Source organism: Oryzias latipes, chromosome 4 (genome assembly GCF_002234675.1).
Source record: "Oryzias latipes chromosome 4, ASM223467v1".
Taxonomy (NCBI): domain Eukaryota; kingdom Metazoa; phylum Chordata; class Actinopteri; order Beloniformes; family Adrianichthyidae; genus Oryzias; species Oryzias latipes.
In genome coordinates, this window is record NC_019862.2 from 723,038 (window position 1) to 747,458 (window position 24,421).

A 24,421-nucleotide genomic window follows, 5' to 3' on the forward strand; every position below is an offset into this window, starting at 1 on the left:
TCTCCATTACCATCCAATCAGTCTGGATCTGGAAGTCCCACAGGATCTTTGCCCTCTCATTCTCTACCACCTTCGGAGGTGTTTCCCATTTTGACCTTGGGGTTTCCAGTCCATATTCTGCACACTTGTTCCTGTATATTGTTCCAGCCACTTGATTGTGGCGCTCCATGTATGCTTTCCCTGCCAGCATCTTACACCCTGCAGTTATGTGCTGGATTGTTTCAGGCGCCTCTTTGCCTACACCTTGGGTCTTGTCTGGTGTGGTAGATCTGAGCCTCTATGGCTCTGGTGCTCAGGGCTTGTTCCTGAGCTGCCGGGATTAGTGCTTCTGTGCTGTCCTGTAGGCCAGCCCTTTCTAGCCATTGGTAGGACTTCTTGATATCAGCCACTTCAGTTATGGTCCGGTGGTACATCCCATGCAGGGCTTTGTCCTCCCATGAGGATCTGTCCTCCAGCACTGTATCCTCTGCTCTCCATTGCCTGAGACATTCACTGAGCACACTGTCAGTTGGGGCCTTGAGCTTGATGTACTCATGTATCTTGGATGTTTCATCCTGGATAGTGGCTTCTACGCTCACTAGTCCTCGGCCTCCTTCCTTGCGGCTAGCATACAGTCTCAGGGTGCTGGATTTGGGATGGAACCCTCCATGCATGGTGAGGAGCTTTTGTGTCTTAACATCCATGGTCTGTATCTCTTCCTTTGGCCATCTTATTAGTCCTGCAGGGTATCTGGTGAATAGCAGTGCATAGCTGTGTATAGCACGGGTCTTGTCCTTGCCATTGAGCTGGTTTCTCATGAGTTGCCTTACTCGTTGGCGGCATATAGCTGTTACAGCTTTCCTTGTTGCCTGCTCCAGGTTGTCATTTGCCTGCGGAATTCCAAGGTACTTGTAATAGTCCTCAATGTATGTTCCTTCTGGGAGTGAGACCCCTCCTGTGTGGACTACCTTGCCTCTCTTTGTCACCATCCGGCTACATTTCTGGAGCCCGAATGACATCCCAATGTCAGTACTGTAGATCCTGGTGGTGTGGATCAGGGATTCAATGTCACGCTCGCTCTTAAGGCCCGTACACACCGGGACGAATATTCGCCAGGCGTTATTCGTCAGCGTTTTTCGCCACGTTTTTTGTGTTCACACCCAGGCGATTTTCGCTGACTATGAGCCGAGCGAACATGCAATTTCCTTCCCTGACATTAGATGGCGCTTAATGTAAAACAGAAATACTCCTGTACACAAGGTGGCGCTGCGCAACTTTACGCTTCTTAAAGTCGCTTTTCCCTCAGAAGAAGAGAGCAAGTATTTACGTGCTTGTCAGAATAATACAAAGAAAACATGAATATTTCAAGCACCAGTAGCTCCAACTTATGCTTGGCTCGGGGATATTTTAGAATGTCCGTCATTATTTCTCCGCGGCAGTATAGACGCTACTTGGCGTCTATCTTCTTCGCTGGTATGTGTGCTCAGCAAGGCAGTTTTGTGTTTGAGCGCCCCCAAGTTGTGTTTTACTGTAACTCCAGAAGCTCCAGACACGTGTGCAAAAGCGCCATTCTCATTGGTCGAATAGATTTCGACGCGAGGCGTCAAAAAAAAAAAACGAACCCGAGACGTTTTTTTTTTTTGACGCTTTGACGCGTGGCGTTTTTTCGCGTCGGTGTGCACACTCTCATTGGTGCCCTTTGTTTAGTCACGAGGCGTTAAACGTCGGCGAAAATCGTCGGCGAAATTCGTCCCGGTGTGAACGGGCCTTTAGCATATAGCTTGATGTCATCCATGTAGAGGAGGTGACTGATGTTGGCCCCATTTCTGAGTCAGTCTCCATAGCCAGTTTTGTTGATTATTTGGCTGAGGGGGTTCAGACGTATGCAGAACAGCAGTGGGGACAGAGCATCAATTTGGTGTATCCCACATTTGATGGACACTTGTGCACGTGGCTTCCCATTGGCTTCAAGGGTGGTTTTCCACAGCTTCATCAAGTTTCTTATGAAGGCTCTTAGAGTCCTGTTGATGTTGTACAGCTCCAAGCATTCAGTGATCCACGTGTGTGGCATTGAGTCATAGGCTTTCTTGTAATCCATCCAGGCTGTGCACAGGTTGGTGTGTCGTGACTTGCAGTCTTGAGCGACTGTTCTGTCAACCAGGAGTTGGTGTTTGGCTCCTCTGGAGTCTCTACCAATGCCCTTCTGTGTGTTGCTCATGTATTGATCCATGTGCCTATTTATCTTGGTTGCAATGTAGAGCATTAGCTTCCATGTTGTGGGCAGACAGGTTATTGGCCGGTAGTTGGATGGGACTGCACCCTTTGAGGGATCCTTCTGGATTAGGATCATTCGCCCTTCCGTTAGCCATTTGGGGTGAGTCCCATCTCTTAGCAGCTGGTTCATTTGTGGGCTCTTGGAGTGTGGTGAGTTTCTTTAGCCAGTAGGGATGTTTCATGTCAGGGCCCGGTGTTGTCCAGTTCTTCATACCTGAGACTCTTTCTTGGATGTCTGCCACTGTGATGGATACTGGATTCTGTTCAGGGAGGTTCCTATGTTGAGGGCGGCCATGGTGCAGCGGTAGGGCGGTCGACCCATGATCGTAAGATTGCAGGTTTTATTCCCGCCTTGCACGCCCATGTGTCGAAGTGTCCTTGGGCAAGACACATAACCCCACCTTGCCTCTGGTGGGAGGTCGGCGCCAGTGTTTGGCAGCGGAGCCGCCGCCAGTGTGTGAATGTGTGTGTGACTGGGTGAATGTGACTGTAAAGCGCTTTGGGCCTTCGAAAGAAGCTAGAAAGCGCTATATAAGTATACCCCATTTACCGTATGTTCTTTTCTCAGAGAGACCAGCCACTGGGCATTTCTGTTATGTGCTGCCTCTTTCTTCTTTTCCAGTACTGTTCATTTTCTAGCCTTGGTGGGACTGATCGGCTGTTTTGACCCTGCCACTTTTGCAGGCTGAGTTGCGAACAGCCTGTTTGGCTTCATTGTCTCTTGTTTACCTCTTTAGGCGGCTGCTCAATGCTAGGAGTCTTTGTTTGGCAGTTTCCAGTGCTTCAGGTATGGGCATCTGGCTGTATCTCTGAGGTACTTGCTTTCTCATTGTACCTCTTTGAGCTTCTGTCAGCTTACTATTCTTGAGGCTTATGAGTGGCTTGCATCTAGCAGTGTACCCTCTGGATCTACTTTCATGCAGTCTTCTTTTTGTGGTAGACTTGGATATTGATATACCTACCTCCTGGAGAGTGTTGTTCACTTGGTTGGCTGTTGTGAACGGGTTCCTCTTCACCATGGAAATGATTCTGCCATCATCCACCACTGTTGTCTTCCGTGGATGTCCAGGTCTTTTTGCGTTGCTGAGTTCACCAGAGCTTTCTTTCTTTCTCAGGATGTACCACACTGTTAATGTTGCCACTCCTAATACTGTAGCGATTTCTGGCATGTTTTTTTCTGTTTTCTCATCTTAATGATGGCTCCTTTCACCTCCATGGAGAGCTCCTTTGACCGCATGTTGTCTGTTCACAGCTAAATCTTCCAAATGCAGCACGAGTCCTCTAATCAACTCCAGGCCTTTTATCTGCTTCACTCATAATGACATAAGGGAATTGCCCTCACTTGCCCATGCAATAGCATGGAAGTCAATTGTCCAATTACTTACAAGCCCCTGAAATGAAGGGATTGTGTTAAAAATGCTTTAGTTTTTCACATTTTTATGCAACCTTTTTGTTCAACCCATGGAATAAAAGCTGAAAGTCTGCACTTTAATGACATCTGAGTTGTTTTATTTAAAATTCTCTCTGTCAAAATGTGTCTCTGTCAAAATATTTATGGTCCTGACTGTATATATATATATATATATATATATATATATATATATATATATATATATATATATATATATATATATATATATATATATATATATATATATGTGTGTGTGTGTGTGTGTGTGTGTGTGTGTGTGTGTATATATATATAACAAAAATGTCCCCATAGTATCATTTTGATGTGCAAAAACAACAATCATTGCTAAAATAAATCTCCCAAATGTCTTTCCCATTTGTTTGAAACCTTTTGCCACTATGTTTTTGTTATTGCAATGTTTAAATTTCTTATTAAGGAATGTTGTTAAAAAATAATCTTCATGTGTGAACATTGTTTTCTTGCAATTCCTTTTTTGTTGTTAACGGCTGGGAAGGTATTAGAAAGTTTAGCATTTATTCTGCTGAGTGAAACTAAACTTAATAAATCATTGACCAACAGCTTCTTTCTAATTGGAGAAAACAAAAATTTGAAAGTTTGCATATTCTTGTTTACTTTTCCCAAAACAGCAGAGCACACATGTATAAATATCCTAAAATATTTTACTAACTTATTCATTGAAGGGGCCTTTTGAGTGCCAGCAGAAACATGCACATCTTGTTGTTGTCTTACACTGTTTGTTTTTCTGTTTGTCCCAGCTCTCTCTGCAGATGAATTCTTTACAAGGTTTATCCTGAATCTGGCCTACAATGAGCATACCAGAGGAGAGCACTCAGCCGGTGGGCGCCACCGCAATGGTTGAGGCATCCGCTGAGCCTCTCTACCCATCTAACCTTGGACTGTTATCTCCGCCTCCTGATTTATGTGCATCATGTGGCCACAGTCACAAGCTGGAGGAGAACCATGAGTACTTGTATCAGGACGAGGTGGATGACGATCTTGTCTGCCAGATCTGCCTGCAGCCGCTCATCCGGCCTCTGGACACGCCCTGTGGACACACCTACTGCCAGGAGTGCCTGACCAGCTTCCTGCTGGAAAGCGATTTCTGCCCTGTGTGCCGTGACCCCCTCATGCTGCAGAGCTGCAGGAAGCCCAGCCTGCTGGTGCACAAGCTGCTGGACAAGCTGATGATAACCTGCCCTTTCACAGAGCATTGCACTGAAAAATTGGCCCGAGGACAACTGGAAGACCACATCAAAAACAGGTAGGTTGGTGTAGGCAGGTAAACCACCACCAGAAAACCCAAGCAAGCTTTTCTTCTGCTCTTTGATTCTTATCAAGTTAATAATGACTGACAGTAAGCATTCACTTTGAGTTTCCCAGCCTTCTCTACGCATCATCATCAACCCGCAGCTCCAATCCCAATGAGGACTGTCGCTCCTCCCACCAGGCTCTTAACTAGGCAGACCAAACTGTCCTGCCTGTATGGCAATAAAACACAGAGCTGGGGTTTCTCTGCTTTCATTAATACTCAGCAGCACTCTTCCAGCCCAAACACTGTTGGGATAATCCACACATCTCACCAAACACACAAGCGCCGGGGTTGAACATCAAAACACCAGCTTCCTAAATCTCCTTTAGCACAAAAAAAGAGACGTTTTCTCTCATTCAATTCAATTCAATTCAATTTTATTTGTATAGCCGAAATTCACAAAAACAGTCGTCTCAATGGGCTTCGTATCGGTAATTGAAAAAGTGAAACATAAACTCAAAAGGATCATAAATACATAGAGTTCAATAGGAAAATACTAAATTGAACTAACCAACTGACTAAGCTAAACTGACCCCCATTCGCAGTAAGGAAAAACTCCTAAAAAAAACGGATTCCGGAAAAAACGAAGAAACCTCAAGGGCGCCCACATGAAGGAGGGATCCTCTCCCAGGACGGACAGGTGATTTACCAGAACTCATAAAGAAGAATTAACTTATCTAGCTCTATAACTACACATTTAAAGTCCAGCAGACAAGCTTCATACAGATGGAGTTGGGGGGACAGTCAGGGGCGAGCCAGAGGCAGGATCCACAGCCAGGTGTAGAAGCAGGAGCAGAGACGAGGTACACGGTCAGGAACAGGAGCACGGATGAGCCACCTGGAATCTGGAAGCACTCCCACTCCCCAGGAGGGGAGAGGGAAAGAGGGACAATACATGAATCGCACTGCACCAAACAGAGGCATGGAGAACTAAATGATGAATAATGATCAAGAATGGAGAAGAGAGGAAGGGTAGAAGTAGATGAGAAAAGAGGGCAGAACCCCAATGCACCATAGTTACCCCAGCTTCAACTTCTAGCAGCCTATTGTCCGATAATAATCCTGTCCAAAGAGGAATGTTTTAAGTCTAACTTTGAATGTAGAAACTGAGTCGGCCTCTCTTCCATGAGCTGGGAGTTTATTCCATAAGACAGGGGCTTGGTGGCTAAACGCTCTACCTCCAACCGTACTTTTACTAATTCTAGGAACCACAAGCAGTCCTGCATTTAGTGAGCGAAGTGTTCTCATTGGATGGTAAGGGACTATGAGGTCCTTAATATAGGACGGGGCCATTCCATGTAAGGCCTTATAGGTTAACAGGAGGATCTTGAACTTGATTCTGGAATCAACTGGGAGCCAATGGAGTGAAACTAACACAGGAGTGATGTGATCTCTTCTGCTAGTTCCAGCTAACAATCTAGCTGCTGCGTTCTGAACAAGCTGGAGACTTCTTAAGGATTGTTTATTTTTTTTGATTGATTGATTTGATTTATTTAAGTGTCATGCACTAATGTGCCCAGCCCACACAGGCTTATATGACACTGAAAGACAAAATACATAATACACAAAGATACATGCTCATCACAAAAATCCAATAACCCCCCTAATCAGAGTCTATCAGAATACAAAGTGTCCATTCTTATTGTCCATGCCCTTGACACAAAATTTGCCAAACAAATTTCATTTTCAAAAAGCCAACGTAAAATTTTGTCTTCAGATAACCAAAACTCTTAGGACATGCTGCTAACAAGGAGTTACAGTAATCCAGTCCAGACGTAACAAATGCATGGATGAGCTTTTCAGTATCACTCTTAGAAAGTATATTTCTGATCTTAGCAATTGATACTGTCCCCCCTTTCCACCTCTGCCCCTGTAGGTTTTCACTACAAGGGTTGTGGATCTCAGAGGCTGGGTCCCACAAGGATCGGGCTGCTCTCCTGTACTAAGAGAGTGTTATATGTGGAGGTGATGGGCCATGTCCTCAAAGACGCCTGCACTCTGTGCATGGATGTGGAAAAGTCTCACTGAAAAAACCATTTCAACATTTCCATCACACTCTCATCCTTTGAGCTGTGAATTCATTGAACTTTAATGGAACCGATTTTGTTTGCTGGCTTTGATAAAATAATTGCCTGAATCAGTTTTAGGAGTACTTACAACAAAAAAGCCCATATAGTGTAATCAGTGTGATGCTGTCATAGTCTGCTGGTGGGGAGAGCTTGAGTGGTTAAAAAAGGTGAAGTAAATGTCATATTTAAACACACGATACCTACACTTAGATTAAATTTCCAAAAAGCTTTTTTATTTTTCCACCACTGCACTATACTTACCCTGGTTTCGAACAAAAAGGTTGACATTTATTTCTCAGAATTGGGAAAAAATACAACATTTCACAACATTTTTATTGGAGTGACATAACCACACAAGAAAACATTTGATTTCTCATTTGGATGTGGAGGGTGGTGGGATGTTTCACAGCCTGAGTTTGAAATCTTTTCTTTTGCCGCCCTGATGCCAATGATAACATAGTTCATCATCTCCAGCTTCTCTAGCCACAGATTCAGGCATGAAGTCATCATGATTGAGACCACCAAGCTATCTGGTTAAAGTTGATGTACTAATCAAATCATTCATGACCTCTACAGCATTTTAGGTGAGATGAATGTCCACTTTTAAGGAAGCAATCCATAACAAAATATATGCATTGCATTGTTTTTTCATTTAGTTCTATTCTAGCCTCCTGCATGTGAGAACTTGTGGGAGATGTTTGTGTCTGAAGGCCCGTACACACCGGGACGAATTCCGCGCACGATATTCGCCGACGTTTAACGCCTCGTGACTAAACAAAGGGCACCAATGTGAGTGTGCACACCGACGCGAAAAACGCCACCAAAAAAGCGTCATTTTTAAAAATGCCTCGGGTTCGTTTTTTTGGTTTGACGCGCTGCGTCAAAAACTATTCGAACAATGAGAACGGCGCTTTTGCACACGTGTCTGGAGCTTCTGAATGTACAGTAAAACACAACTTGGGGGCGCTCAAACACAAAACTGTCTTGCTGAGCACACATACGTCATGGCGAAGAAGATAGATGCCAAGTAGCGTCTACACTGCCGCGAAGAAATCAGACGAAGAAGATGCACTCACTGACAGATATTCTAAAATATCCCCCAAAACGCTCATGATACATTTTCAGCTCTTGTACCAGTGGATAAAACTCCCCATGTTCTTCTCTTCTCGTAACTATGGGATGTACCCAAAATCGGCGTCTTTTCCGGCGTCTGTCATCATTCAACAGAACAATAATTTCTTCATCGCTGGAACTGGAGCTACTGGTGCTGGAAATATTCATGTTTTCTTTGTATGATTCTGACAAGCGCGTAAATACTTGCTCTCTTCTTCTGAGTGAAAAGCGACTTTAAAAAGCGTGAAGTTGTGTACAGGGGGTATTTCTGTTTTACATTAAGCGCCATCTAATGTCAAGGAATCAAATTGCATGTTCGCTCGGCTCATCGTCAGCGAAAATCACCTTGGTGTGAACACAAAAAACGTGGCGAAAAACGCTGGCGAATAACGGCTGGCGAATATTCGTCCCGGTGTGTACGGGCCTTGAGACGCCTGAAACAAGTTTTCTCTGTTCAGAGTTTCAGAAGCTTTGGGTTTCACTATTTTTGATCTCTAATTTCAAAATATGCCTTTTACAAAACCCCACTCTTCACTTGGATTTTGAAATTTGTGTTGTGGAAATTGTTTGTCACAGTGCAGGTCAGTGAAAATCCTGCAGATGTAGTGCAGAGTTCAAAAGTTAAAATAGAGCAATGTACTCTGGGTATTTTTAAAAATTTTTGAAGAAAGCAATTAAAAAAAAACAATAAAACAAAACAATGCAGAGGATACACCTTTTTTCTTCTTTAATGCCCATATATATCCTAGATCCTAACAATAGTAGTACTGATAATTACCATCTATTTTAAACCTGTGTCAGATCTGAATTGATTCTTCTTGCTCTAATTGAAAAGCTCCACATACACATTTGAGAGAAATGCTTGAAAGACTGTCTGAGATGTCATTGTGGCCTTTTTTCTGATGAAGGACATATATAAAGAACTTTTAGAATTATTTGCATTACCAAGTATTTCTTTATTCCAATTGTGGTGACTCAGGAGCAGATAAAAAATGTACCATCAGTTGTGACGTACAAAATATGATAGCCATGCCAAAATCTCTCTGCTCTGCTTCATTCTGAGACATCCACTTGCAGATAAATAGATCCATGTGCGTCTTTGTTTTTCCCTCTTTGAGCTGGAATGTGGATCAAAACTGGATAGCTCCAATAGTTCTCCGTAACATAGACTCTCTTCCTACTTTCAGATCTAAACTCAAAACCCATCTGTTCATTTCTGCCTTCCCATCCTGGTTCACTTTTTATTTTATCTATTATTTTATTGTGCTTTTAATGTCTATTTTTAACCTTTGTTGTAAAGTGTCATTGGGTTCCTTGAAAGGCGCTTTAAATAAAATGGATTATTATTATTATTATTAATATTCCTCACCATTTTTGTAGTCCCATCACAAGGCAAGCTAATGTTAGCTAGGGTTATAAGGGGCTGTAAGCTAGCAGGAGAAAGTGTTAACAAAGGGATGATGGGAATTGAGCGCCGGCTTATTCCGCGACAGTCCGCCCACAATATAGAGGCAAATTTTGATGAACTTCTGTCGCTCTGCAGAAACTATGTCCTAGAAAACGACACCCATTTTTGGATTTTTGGCTAAAAGCAGCATAAACATAACTAAAAGACCACTGGGAACGCTTTGAAAATACAGTAGATCAAAAGATAATCGCAGTGGGACTTTAAATGTCTCAGGACAGTTCAGTGTGTTTACGTTAACCCTTGTGCTATCCTAGGCACTTCCAAACTTCAAACTTCCAGCAGTGAGACTCAGACAGAAATTCCTGCTACTGAACAGTGTTTTCCAGTTCCAAGTTTTCCACATTCCTTGGATTTCTTCCAGATCATCAAGTATAAATGAAATCTGTGTCCAAACAAACAAGTAAACTAGAATGAATGTCAAATCCATTCACATGTTAGTTTCCTAAAGTTCACCACTGTTGTTTTTCCACATCCAAAGAATCCAAAGGGAACATTCTTAGAACATTCTAGACACTGGATGGTCACATGACTTTATTCAAAGTCTGTCCACACATTGGACTGGAATGATGGTTTTAATGACATCACGTGTGTTGTTCACTGACGTGGTCTTTTTTACCTTACAGTAAAATAAACCTATCATGTCTCAATCCAAATGGTATTTTCCAAGATCGATTATAGTCAATTTATTTGATTTTGAAACGTTTTTATAATGGTATTGGTAGATTTGATTAGCAACTTGCGTCAGACAGATCGATCTGGTTGAATTTTGGAAATAGAAATTGAATCAATGATTAAGTTGATTAATCGATACATTCCTAGTTGAAATTATAATCGCATCATATCTAGGGGTAATGATGGCCACTGACTCAGCCTTTCAAAACGTACTTCTCCCCTGTCAACACTTTTTTCCTTCAGATTCCTGTACTATTAGTCATGAACCCTGGAGACAGTGCAGATGTGTGTTCTCTAAGTTAAGAAGAATGAATCACTTCCCCCATTTATCCTTCACTTTGCTTTTGTTTCATGGAAATCTGAATGAATGTGTGGATGAATGGTCACATGTACGTCTAAATTTCATCCCTGCTATTCCAAAACCGTGCACAAAACACTGATTTGCCCGTGTGTTTTGGTTGTGCTCTGCCTTTTTATTTGCCACACATGTAGGCAGTCTTTAGAGTGATCAGACCAATCTGCTGCACCGAGATCAGTCCATCTTTTAAAGCAAGGGGTGAGAGTACAGAACATTTTCTTTTTTTGCCCGCTCTCCTTGCTTTCATAGATTGAGAGTATGTGCATGCAGGGGGAAGGGGGTGTATTGCAGAGGTAGTAGTGTGTATGTGTGTCTAAAGATGTGTGAATGTGAATACATGTGAAAAAGGGAGAGCCAATCAGAGCAGCACCAGGTACCTCCCCCACTGCCTCTGATATGGTCTGCTCCTTCCCCCCCTTCAGTGGTTTCTGCTGCAGTATAAGTCACAGCCTGCGCCGTTCGCCTGACATACAAATACACGCACACACTCACGAACAACCAGAGACAGACATGCACACGCACAAATCCTCTTACAACTCGATAGCGCCCAGAGCAGATTAGGGGCTGCACATCTCAAATTGTATTCCCAATGTGCCACCTTTGCATGGGTCTCCTTCCTCCTCCTCTTCCTGCTGTGTGACAGTACGGGACTTCTGCTCTGCACCTGCTTCTTCCTCCACTCCGTCTTCAACCTCTGGCAACTGGCCCATCTGCCTCTGCAGCCGAGATGACCAGGGCAACCTGAGGCAGAGGAGCACACAGGCACAAGTAACCGGGGTGTGTGTGTGTGTGAAAAAGTAGATAGCAAAGGATTAAGGGGTGTCCAAGTGGAAGGCAAGTAGAAGGGGTGGGGGGTCAATACGGCAACAAACAGGGAGAGGAGGCAGGGGCAGATAAGAGAGAGGACAGGAGCATAGAGTGGGGGGTGGGGGGTGAAGGAGCAGGGGCAGATTATGAAGGCTCTGTTGCTGCTGGTTCTGCCCTGGCTCAGCCCGGCCAACTACACAGACAACCTGGGCAACCTGCACATCCTCTACTCTGAACTGTGAGTACAACGCCAGCCTCCCCCCGCCCTCCCATCCATCTATTCATGTGGTAGCTACTGTCTAAGAGTGCGTTCTTGAGCCATTTGTTGGTGTGTGTCCGCTCCACACTCATGTCACTGTGTTTACATTCAGAGTCATCACGTGACGAGTAAGAGAGCTTGAAGCTCTCGTTTTTGTGGAGCACTTTCTGCTGTCCAGGATAGTCTGGAGGCAACACACTGCAGAGTGTCTCCCTTACTCTGTCTCTGCAGCACAAGTGTAATTACTGCATTGATCGGAGCAAAACATCACAGCGCGGTTTCTCACAGTTTTGTGCACCTGCAATCTCTGTGCAGACTTCCCCAAAACATAAAACCTTCATCTCTGGCTTTTTCATATCCAGTAGAAGTAAAGGATTAGATCAGATAGACTGCATTTTAAGAAAGTATTTCCAAGAGTTTTATTGGATTCAGTCTCAAATTAGATCAACTGAAACATCAGTCAAAACCTCCATCTTTACAGCACTTTCTCTCACTGTGATGTTTTGGGATTGCTTTTTGTCTTGCAAGTACCTTCATCAAACATACTTAAAAGCAAATACAAGTGATAAACCTCTCCATTTATGATACCCAAAAGAGTAACTCATTGGCATTGTAGTCTCCTTGAACAATAAAGCACTGAATTGATCCTTGTGCACTGTAGATCACGCCGTCTCTGCTCCTGTTTGCTGGGTTGAATGGTGTGTTGGTCCCCAGACTCTCTGTGTGTGGGAGGTAATGTTGATTCTGCTGATCCCAGAGCTGTTCTGCTGCTCTTCTCCCCATTCTGACAGAAATGTCCCTTTATGCTGCTTGAATACTTGCAACAATGGAGAGCAAAGTAAATCCTCTCACTTCATTCTTTGCGTTCTCTCCTCTGAGAGGAGGTTTAGTGGTTGAAGACATAAAGAGTCTGTGTCAGACAGCGATGGATGCCAAAGAAGAGATGAAAAATTCTTACAGAGAAGGTTAGAAGATGAAAGAAGATTCAATCCTATCTGATCATGTGCATGTCAGAGAAAGGAAGGAAGGAAAGATGAAAGTGGATGAGAAGAGCAGGACAGAAGAGAAGAGGTAGATAGGAAGAGACGGGGGGGCATGAGGTCACAGCCTGTGCCTGCTTCCATCTGCTCGTGCATACGGCTGCCATGGCAATAGTTCCCAGTGCAGGACTCTTTCAGAGTGCTTTGTAAATAAAGGTATTGATTTCTTCGTTGATGCATGCTCAAACCCTCACAGTGAGGAGAATTGACGGCCTGAGTGTTTAGCCGACTGGTGACAAGAATGTTTTGCTGATTATTGCACGTCAGAAACAGACGCCAGGAGCAGACAAGCGCGGATGTGGTGTTTTTCTGCCTGGCTAGAGAACAGTGGCACACCATTTGTCTTTATCCACATTGTTGACGGAGGCAGCCTGGGGCTCCTCCTCCTCCACCCACCGCCGGTTTTTCTTCTCTCTCACTCCGCTTTTTCTTTTATTAATGTATTTCAATTTCTGCAATTGTTGCCTGGAAAAAATGAGAGTGCCTGTAATCTGTTTCAGTCACATGTCAGCGTGCCGGCTCTGGCTGTAAACACACTTCACTCTCTGTCTAACATTAGTGGAGAAGAAATGTTTTTCTGTGATGAAGAGCTCAATGGGATTGTTGCTATGCACAGGATCACAGCAAAGCAACTGGGATGTCGTCGTTTTTCCTCCTAACACACAAACGTTTACAGCCTCAGACATCACAGACCCCCCCCCCCTCTCCCGGTCTGCCAGGCCTCCCCTGATAATAACATTGTGGTGATGTAGAGCATTCATAATGAATCCGTGTTCATTTTTGAGCCTGGGCTAAAATGACTTAAACGCTATGATTAGCTTAGCTTCCGTCCTTTCAACTCTCATCACAGAGGTGTTTGATCAGAATGAGCTGCTCCAGACACATTCAACACTGATGTGTCCTAAATGGATTAGCCACCCGACAGCCCGCTCTCATTGAGTCTGAACAATACCGATTATATTTTGGTCCGGGTCCTCCCCAAAATGGGAAACAGAGCCCCTTGTCTTGCCCTCTTCAGCAGAGAGTCAGCTCCAAGTGTGGGGCAGGCTTCACTAATTAGACTTCAGTCTGGATTAAAAATTAATCCCTGCTCTGTAGTCAGGCAGCTTGCCTTGTCATATTAAATCTGGCATGCTCAAAATACTTGAAGGGAGGGTAAAAATCAGACTTCTTCCTTACAGCATGGTATTATAGCTTTGCTTGGTATGAAGCACATTCCCGTAGAACTTCTTAATACTTCTGTGATGGATTGACTGTGAACTCAGACAAGCAGTCAGACAAGCACCAAAACAACAAGAGCAAAACACAAAAAGGATTTGAAAATGTACTAAGCACACACCGTTGTGTTTTAGTTTATTTGTTGAAACGCTTGTTTACTGTATTTAAAAGCACAACAGAACTCACGGCCTGTTTCAACTCATGAATCATTCATGAGAAGTGAGCAGCAGTTCAGAGTTGACTTCTGCAGAGCTTTCCTCTTACATGTTCAGGTGTCGCTTTGAGTTCATCAGGTCACATGGAAAACCTTTTCTCCTAGAAGGACATTCGCAGCCCTCAGGTGGAAGAAGGTGTCGAAAATTCTGTTCTGCAACTTTTGCCTCCACCAACTCAAAGCCTCGCGGCTGTTTGTGGCTTTGGAGCGGATCCTGTTCAGTGGTGAGGACCTTCTGCTGTACAGTAATCTGCAGGAGAGCCTCCATCTGAGCGGCCTGGCAGCCAGCAGCGTGGCTAGTTTGGAGATAATCTGTCACGTGCACAGTGGCCGGCCGTGCATTGGTCTTTGGATCACGCTGGCCACGACGGGCTGCAGTTTGGACAGTTGCATTGCTGCACGCGGAGGCAGACAAACCGGAACACTGCCAAAGGCTATTGTGGCTCAGCGAGAGAAATAGAGACTCAAAGGTGCCAAGATCAATGTGGGACAGCAGCCTTGTGGGGATTGTCTATGATCATGCACAGCGTTCAGAGGATTACAGATAAAGCTTTTGGGATTCTGCTGAGAGAAATGGGCCTCTGCAGAAGTGGAAACCAGGTGAACGTGTGTAAGGTGCATGATCAAGCTCAGATCCAGCCATGCAGCAAAGAGAAAACTAGTTCCAGTGTTGACATAAAAGACTGCTCAGTTAGTAGAAACCGGACACTGACAGACACAGTAGCTGCTACATAAATATTCTTCCAGCCTTATCATGGGGTCATGGCTCAAATGATGATTGTACATATTGATTGGCCAGTAAAACATGACTCAGAGTTTGGACTGCCCTGACTGGCTGAATCGACTGGGATCACGCATCGCAAGCTCCTTTTCAACGCTCATAGATGCCTGAGGAAACCCTCTCCTCGCTGTACAGGAGCAAAACAAAAAAAAAACATTCAGCAAAAGGTTTATCAGCTGCTCAGTGTTTTTTAGTCCCATCTACATGTGGCCTGAGACATTACACTCCACACACTAGGTTATAAACTGATCTGCTTTGTCAATTAATGACCCTTTAACTATGGCCTCTATGTGCAAGGATTACCCCTCACAGCAGGCAGATCCAGTCAACACACCAGCATATCCTCTTATTAACACTCCTCTAGTTAACCATTAACTGGATTACTCTGTCTTTTTGTCGCTCTCCCCTCTCCCGCTCTATGTATCTATCTATCACACTATCAGCTTCCACCCAGTTACACCGCACTATGTCTGGCATGTGGCCCTTTAGTGCTGAGAGGGAGTAATTGATATTCTAATCTAATTAAAAAAGACATGTGATCCAAGCCTCCCCAAATTTGTGACAGTCTTATTTTTCATTGGCTTTGCAGAGGGCAGATCTTATGGATCCTATTTTGTTTTCTTTTAGCATCCCTGTATGTCTTTAATCAAGTTATACTGTTGGCACATAAGAAGGTTAATGTTGAATGCTGAGTGTAAAAGTTTTCCTCCTAAAATACAAGAGGAGCACAGAGATTCTCATCTGCCTAAATAGAATGAAGAGTCACTTTTGTGTTTTGTTGTTTAAGTTTTGGCTAAACCTCTTTCTGTCAGCTGACAACACTGCTCTAACACTGCAAACTATTTAATCCTTGCACAGATTTCCAACCTTGTTTTGAGACATTTTAGATATGTTACCAGGTTCTCAGTTGTTTAACTTCTCTAAGCTCTATACCTTTTGTAAGTTTTTCTCAAAATCAGCACAGTTGACAATTGTTTGTCTCATTAAGAGCTAGGATCTAAAAATAAAGAAATTTTTATTAAAGGGAGTCAAGGTTTAACAATAGAAAAACTCAAATTGCTCTCTTTTATTTTAAGGATGTTATTTTAAAGTTCAATGAAATTAGACTGATATTCATTCTCATTATTTTGGAAATAAAAATTTGGATTTATGTTATGAGATCAAGTGCCAGTTTTATATTTTCTTAGCATTTATCAAGAAGGCATCCTTATTCTGTTTATATTTTGTTCTAAAATGAGTCATTTTCAGTTATTTCACGTTTTTTTTATCACCATAATCAAAATCAACTACAATTAGAGTAACCCTTGTGCTATCATAGGTACTTTACCATTGGGAGTTGGGTCATCTAGACCCACTAGACAGTGCTCTGAACCTTTTTTCTTCAATGATTTGTGATCTTCACTGGTGTCCATGGATTACATGAAATCTTTCCACCTTTACCCACCTTTGTCATGGTAGGGAGAACACGTCAATGGAAGGGGGGGGGGGGGGGGGGGTCATCTAAGATAGCACAAGGGTTACACAAAAAAAACAACATTTGCTTAGAACTATCAAAAAAATAGTTATTATTAGAAAGTAATTCTGTTCAATAGTTACTTTTTCCTCCTTTTTTAATGCTTGTGTGGAACTCATAGATTTCTAATTATTACATTTCTTGTTCAGTTAAAATAACTATCTGCAGAGACAGATCATTTTATTACTTTCTAGTGATTCTTAGTGTTCCTTTCCCATGTTTAGGCTACATCTTTTTGCATTGAACCTGAATGAGGTGCATGCAAAACCGGCTGTGTCGGAGCATCCACACCTTCATAAGTGTTCCCAGAATCCACCCAACACGCTGTCTGCAGAAACCCTTTCAGACACAGACACTCTTGATGAAATCCATGCGTCCAGTGTTGATAAAGCCTGCAGGCTAACTGAAGACTGACAGTGTTGCCTTTTCTCATGTGCTCCTGAGTGTCAGGCTGTGTCCAGATATTAAGGAGGATGAGAAAGCTGGCTGGTGCAGAACAAGAATAGAGCCCACACGGGAGCCGACACAGGTTAGACCCCAAAGGGAAGCTGATAACTTTTTCCATTATTAGGCTACGTCATTCACATCAGACATAATTTCTCAATCCAACTATCTGGCATGTAACTGTCACTTCTTTGGGGGTAGTTCATGCTGTCTTGGAAGTGTGGTACAACACGGATGTCCGTGGCAGCCGGGAGCGCAGAGAGTATTTAGGTTAGGAAAGATAATCCACTCACCCCTAAAGAGGATTGCAGAATCTCAGGGGCTTTGATGAGTTGTGATCTGGTGTTTGTATCACATCACAAGAACAGAGCTGATTGTGACACAGCCAAGCTATCTTCAGCCACCACGGCCCTAAAAGCATCACGAGTACATGTGATGGCACAGGGGAGAGCGGAGGCAGGGTGGGAGGAGGAAGAGGAGAGCCGTGAAGGATGAGTCTGCTCTGCTCCCTTTATCTTACCACAGATCCTTGGCTTTAGAGAGATGATGTGATAACTGAGGCTGCCTGGGACGAGGCTGCAGCCGTGCTAATGAGCCCCCTAAGCTTGATCATCCTCTGAAGGAAAAAAATCCACACATTAGATTAGCTTTGCCTGAGCTCTTGGAATTCAATATTTATGCATGAAAGCATGCTTGTTCTTAAGAAAGGAAAAAAGAAGGCTGGTAGGGAAAAAATATTTCTTCACCTCTCATGTTCAGAACTAATTGGTGCTTTGACTTGGACTTTCTACGGCTGCAGGGCCACCCGAGAGGTGAGACGAAGCAGTTTTTCTGTCCTGCTTTGTCTGAAGGATCCAGCTTTAGACATGTCAGTTCCTGGAAAACTACATCCTGTGTTCCCTGCTGCTGTATTCCTGTTTGGACACCAATGCAAAAGATTAACCCCTTAAGGTCCTCCGTTTTCCTTTCTAAAACTGTGTTCATGAGTTGGCATTTTTGGATTTGGGTGCTCTGCCAAACAGGAATAGTGCTTTCCACTTGCCCCCGACTCATTGTGGTTTTCTATCCTGTGCTGGTGAACAAGGGAATCTTTTCACGTGCACAGTCAGCAGTGTTTCAGACAAAATCTGAAAGAGTAAGATTAGAAACTACTGCAGAATTAGCCACAAGATACTTACTTGGGCACACTGCAAAAGAGGTGGCCTAAAAATCTCAAAGAAAATCACTAGAAAGTAGTGAAATGATCCATCCATGCACCAAGTCATTTTTACTGAAGAAGGAATCTTATAATAGTAAATCAAAATCTAGAAACCATGAGTTCCACACAAGCATTCAAGAAGGGGAAAAATTAACTGTTTGATAGAATTAGTTCCAACTGATTTGTAGTTCAAATGTAATTGCAGTTCATTTTGATTACAAACATTTAGTGCAATAAGTGAAAATTACTTATTTTAGAACAAACTGTGAACAAAATGAGTACAAGTTGATCCATCTTCATAAATCCTCATAAAAACTAAAACTAGACCTTATTCTTAGAACATCAATGTAAATTTTTGTTTTTCTTATATATTAAGAATGAATGCATGTTGTCTAACTTTCCTGAACTTTAAAATAACATCCTTAAATTTGAACCATAAATCACAGTGAAATTTCAGGTTTTTTTAGGCTTAAAGTCAGTAAAGTAATCTTAACTAAGCAAGTTTTTCTATTGTTAAGAGTTTGAAGCAAAAGGATTTTGACTCATTTTAATAATTAAGTTGTCAACTTTACTAATAATTTTTAAAGCTAAAGACTTAAATCCTGGTAAATTACCTTAGATGTCTAAAACAAGCTGCAAGTATTAATGAATTGGCAGTGCAGCGAGAGAATTCGTATATCAGAAGAACATTGTTTTGTTTTGTTTAATTTTGAAAGAACTCCAGTTCAGGAAAACAAACTGAGACAAAGCTTTGTGGCTATGAATAAATGAAAAACGTTGGATCTTCAACCCACTTCCCAGCTCCTCATGCGTAACCTGCAGCATTAGCAGGAATCCAGCAGATCCACCACGTTTCCACTGACCCACTATTGCCACCACAGGAAAGCAAAGCAAACAGTTCTGTGAGGTGTTCCAACGTGTGTTCCACTTTAATTCTCCTAATTGACATTGACTGACTTAAGGAGAGCCTCTGCCCTCAGCTGCTGATTGAAATATTTCTCTGTTCAACCACTTCACTTGGTTAAGTGGTGTGCTGCAGCATAGACATACTAAGGGCGCTCCATTTACTTACGGAGAGGTTGGGAATATCTTCCAGGTTCACTTACTGCTTCGGCAGCTTGTCGTGTGTCTTTACCAGACTAATCAATAGTTGCTCCAGCTTTGTGCAGCATAATAACAGCCTGTAGGAGTGCGACTGCTTGTAACTATGTGAAAGATTTAGAAGCCTTTCAGAGATAAAATGATTTTCGCTGTGAGGTATGAATGGAGAATGTGACCCACTCAGACAGTCCTGTAAGTGAGACAGAATGCTGCTGATGGTGCTTTGAGGGCCCTGAAGGCCTCGCTGGGCTCAAATGGCCTTCTACCTGCCCGGTTAAAGATCCCAAACCCTTGCAGATGGATAGACGCAGCTTTCTCCTCCTTTTTCTAACAGAGCCAGCATTGAAGCAGAGCTTGGGTTTGATCCAGCTCATTAAATCCAAGTTAATGTTTGTGCTGATGGCTCCACAGAGACAAGCCAGAGCTATTTCTGCCTCAGATGAAGCCTTTATGTATTACAGATGGAGCAACGACAATACAACAGGGATGTCTTTGATTTACAAACATTCCCAGTTAGTTCTGTTAGTGTAAAAATCTTTTTATTGGATGTAGCTTTAGCAGAGTGTCTGTGAGTTTGAGGAAGAGCACGACTGAAGACGTATTTGTTTTGTTACTAAACACCAATTATATTTGAGAAAATGAACAAAGGATTTCTGCTTCAAACTCAGATGTGATCCTCCATCCTCTGCAGCAGCTGCTTTATTTTATTCTATCAAGTGGCAACAGCCCTCATGCTCTGTGGAGAGATCATCCCGGTGAGATTTCAGAGGCTCTCAAGAAGATTTTGCAAAGAAGAGCCCCTCCTATGCTGTGTGGCTTTGAGCAGTTGCAGCTTGTTGTGTGTGTTGTGTAGGCAGTGTGTGGTGTCTGAGGGAGCTGCCGTTTGAGCGTTAAGGTAGATAAACTGGCCCTGTGTGAGGCTGTCCCACAGCAGGAAGTCCAGCTGGGAAGAGTTCCCTTGAGGTGGTCTGAACCATTTTACAAATGTAAACTAGATTATAAAGTTGTTCTGTTTATTCTGAGTGCTTTCATACTTACATCATGTTAGATAACACAAAGCGTCCCTCCTTGAATGTTCTGCGTTTCATCCTTGCAGGTGCAAGGGGGCTTCTCACTATGGACTTTCGGCAGACAGAAAGCGCCGCTCACAGGAGGGCGACTGCACCGACAGCACATCAGAGCTCACCATTGCCACGCTGCCCAATGACAGCCCAACCTCTGCTGCCGTGGCGCTGCTGGCTGATGAACCTGGGCTGGTCAACCCGGCCTTCGACCCCACCATGGAGGACAACAGTCAGTCAGGCAGCATGACCAGCCTGGCCGCTCGCTGTAGCACCAAGAAGAGTGAGTGGATGAATGGGTGTTTGTGTGAAGTCAAACCATCTGACAGAAATAAAGGAAAACAGTTAGATACTGCAAACAACTGGAGGGTGGAGCTCCATGGCATAAAAGAGGCTAAAGGAATGTGATCTATGCTCCATTCAAACATGGAACAACAAATGCAGTTAACCTAGGAGCTCCTTCAACCTCAAATACAGCCTTTGTTCCACTTAATGGTCTCTGACAGAAATCCTATGAACTGATTAGGCCCTCTACCCTTTTTTTTCCAACAATCCATAAAATCTTTCAGTGGAAAACAGCTCAGGAACAAGCAGGAAAATCACAGAAGAAAGTCGCTTAGAGAGCAGGCAAGCTGTGCCCCCAGCAGAGCTTGAATGATAGACAGATGGGTATGTGAGCTTTTGATAGGGACGAGGAGCTTTCTGCTTCTGTTTCTCTAAAAGGCAAAACCAGGAGGCCAGCAGTAAAGTTGCTCTCTGCCCCTCTGATAAAAGAAGTGGTTGGGGCACCAAAGGCTGCTGCAGCAGCACTTTGGGCACAGTCGGCTGAGCACCCACCACCACTACTACCTCTGCGACTGCTGAACAAGCTGTCAGCCCCAGCAACCGCTGGCGCTTTTTAAAGAATAATGTGGCTGTCAGGAGCCCTTGCATCTCCCTGGCCCTGCAGAGGGAGGGCCTGGCTCTGCAGTGGCTTGCTGCCCCACACTCAGAGAATTCAAGATGCAGCAAATGCCTTGCTGCTGCATATAGCAGTAGCCTCCAAACTAAGCTAAAGTCTCTCAGGGTAGGCCTGTTTTGGACATAGTCCACTTAAATCACGGCTGTAGTTGCATAACCACCAAAATACACAGCAACTGGATTACATCATTTAAGGAAGAAACGTATTTATGCACAAAGAGACACTTACCATCAAACTTCCTGAAAGCTAGCATTAAAAACATTTAAAAATTACACAAAAGAAAAACTATTCCTGTTAAATCAGGCATGCAGCTGCAGATATACCGCTGACTTTCAAAACACTATCCTTACAATATGTGTGCTCATAAAAATATGTAAAACGCCATTTATTGTCATTGTTATAGTTCTATTTACAACACTCAGAGGCTAAGCGATAGTTTTGATTTGAACCAGATCTGTGCAAAAATGAACCAGGTTCATATCATTTAGGTCTCTTCATGGTTCTATGTTTGTGGAAAAGTCACCCCAGAACTTGGTTGAGATGAAAACATTAAACTTGTTAGGTTATGTTTGACGATAATCTGATGAATGATGGAAGAAACCAGATACAGTGATCTGAATTTAGGAACATTTAAAGTGGTGAAACCTTCACAGTGTCTCAGTTCCTGTGTGATCCTGAGACGACACAAATGATATTCATCCATAAGAAGGATGTTCATCTGAGACATGTAGCAGTAGGGAAGCCGCTGAAGAATGACTCCTTATCCCAATTCATTGCAGAGTAAAATGTCTGAGAATGTCAAAGTAAAAACAAATTACGCTATAAAAGCAAATTGGGAAGAGTTTGAGGACTACTTTGTTTGCAGTTTGCTATAAAATCTTCAAAATAAATATTTGCTTTTGACATGTGTTGGCATGCTATGGCATCAGAGATTGTTTCATTACCTTTATCAAATCACGCCAGACTTTATTTGTCCAGCACCTTTCCAACTCATGTTACTCAAAGTGCTTTAAATAAAAACATAAATACATTTTAAAAACAAAAGGCAAGATATTACACAAATATTTGGCTTTTTCCCATCAGGGGTTGCCACAGCGAAACATCCTCTCTTTCGAAGATGAGTCGCATGGTCAACTTGGCAATGTTTTACGCCGGATGCCCTTCCTGACGCAACTCTCTCAATATATCCGGGCTTGGGACCGGCACAGAAGCAGAGAAGGGAATAGGGAGCAGCCCGGATTTGAACCCTGGTTTCATGGACGGAAGGCGCCACAAACCAGCACGAGCCAATAAATAAATAAAATAAATAAATAAAATAAAAGCATGTATCCTTCGGATGTAAAGTGACTGCTAACGAGTATTTTCATAAAAGAATAATCAATATTATTATTTCTATTCAACCCTAAACTACAATATCCCAACCCTCTGAGAAGCAAACCCTGGCTTCCTGCGTGGTAGTCTCTCACCTTACCAACCGATCTACCCAGATCTATTGCTGTTACATTACCCACAATGCATCTCGACCCATCACTGTGGCCCTAAAACTGTGATGCGTTCATAGACAATAGGACAAATGATAGGCTTGTATGGCGTTTCATGGCTGCCAAAAAGTGAAAGGGCGTAAAGACAACTGAGCGGGTGAATTCAGGAACTGAGTAAGTGAACCTTACAACCGAGCAGGCGCAATTCTAACCAAGTGGCGGCGCAATCTTAACTGAGCCGTGATCCCCTGCGGTCAGTTCCTCTTTGCGCCTTCACCTGGATTTACGCCCAGTGTTAAGGGGGCGTTTTTGTCACTTGGGGGGGCGGTATTCAAGGGTGTGTTTGTCCCTTGGGGGCAGAAACCTTTCTGGTTGATCTGATTGGCCGAAATTTGCATGTCAAGTCCGGCGAGGCAGCGGGGCGGGACTTTCGTTTTTCAGAGTGGGGGGGGGGCTAACAGGCGGCTCTTTAGCTGCATGTGGCTCTCTGCCTTTTGTCATATTTTCTATGTACAGTAATTTCACAACGATAAGGTGAAAGTCTTACATTTTCTCCAAAATGTACGGAGCTGCCCTAATGTGTTGTTGTGGGACTTCGGTAAAGAGGATCTAGGAGAGAACAGCATGATGACGGTACGGAGAGGTGAGGAGGTGAAAGAAGACCTTTTCTACCCTCCCCAAAGGCCCAAAGCACTTTACAGCTACAGACCCATTCACCCATTCACACACTGATGGCGGCTCCGCTGCCAAACACTGGCGCCAACTTTTCAGTGGAGGCAAGGTGGGGTTCAGTGTCTTGCCCAAGGACACTTCGACATATGGGTGGGCAAGGCAGGAATCAGCCTGCAGTCTTCTTACCACCCAACAGCTGCACCACAGCCGCCCCAGGAGCAAGACTGGACATGTCTGGGCAAGTTCAGAGGGAGACCCATTATAAAAGGCTGTTCTTCTCTTCTTCTCTACTTTGCAGTTAGAAACTTTGATCGCTCTTCAGTGAGGAGCCGCTCCTTTAAGAGGTTAAACCGGGCCTTAAGTGTCCTACGAAAGACCAAGACTGGCACCTCGGTCAGCAATGAGACATCAGAGGAGAGAGACAACACCAGGAACTCCAGCGTACCACCAGAAGGTTGGGATTATAACTTCATTTCTTAAAGCTTACTTTTTACTCAGTAGTTTTTACTCATTCACCTTGACTCCATGCGGTCCCTGAAGATGCTTGGTGTTTCTATTTCCAAATATGTATATTTGTGTCCTCAGCTGCTTGGGAAAGGTGACGCAGTTCAGGGCCCAAAGTGTAACAGCAGCATGTGTTTCTTTAATAATTCAGCTGCAAATTGCACAACTCCACTGCTGCATTGTTCTGCTCAGATTAGGGGGATGCAGCCTGAGGCACTTTGGTTGGTGATGAGATGCCAGAGGTCACAGGGGGGGGTGATTCCCCACTTTTCCCCCCGATAAAATGCCACTCTCTTTTAATTAATTATTTTACAAAGCAGGACTTGCACGATTCTTGGCACTGACCTGTATGTTACCAAACACAAGAAAAAAGCGATGTGTGCAGGATGACAAGTGAAACAGAAGGACAAAAAATGAGTAAGAGCTGATGGTTCTCTGAAGCCATCGCTGAAGAGGCTGAGAAGACAGATTCAATATTCATGGTCTGCTGTTG

At 43.5% G+C, this 24,421-nt stretch overlaps 1 protein-coding gene across 2 annotated transcripts in view; it reads left to right on the forward strand.

Moving 5' to 3' along the window:
* lnx1 (ligand of numb-protein X 1) overlaps positions 1–24,421 on the forward strand; it is a 42,428-nt gene that overhangs the window by 6,455 nt on the left and 11,552 nt on the right. The window contains exons 2-4 of one of the 2 annotated variants that reach the window (XM_004067570.4): positions 4,441–4,946; positions 20,346–20,593; positions 23,723–23,878. In XM_004067570.4, coding sequence (XP_004067618.1) covers positions 4,492–4,946; positions 20,346–20,593; positions 23,723–23,878 — 859 coding nt within the window. In that variant the 5' untranslated portion in view covers positions 4,441–4,491. Of the gene's footprint in view, positions 1–4,440; positions 4,947–11,112; positions 11,720–20,345; positions 20,594–23,722; positions 23,879–24,421 lie in introns of those variants that run through there. The other variant, XM_004067571.4, reaches the window with a different exon arrangement.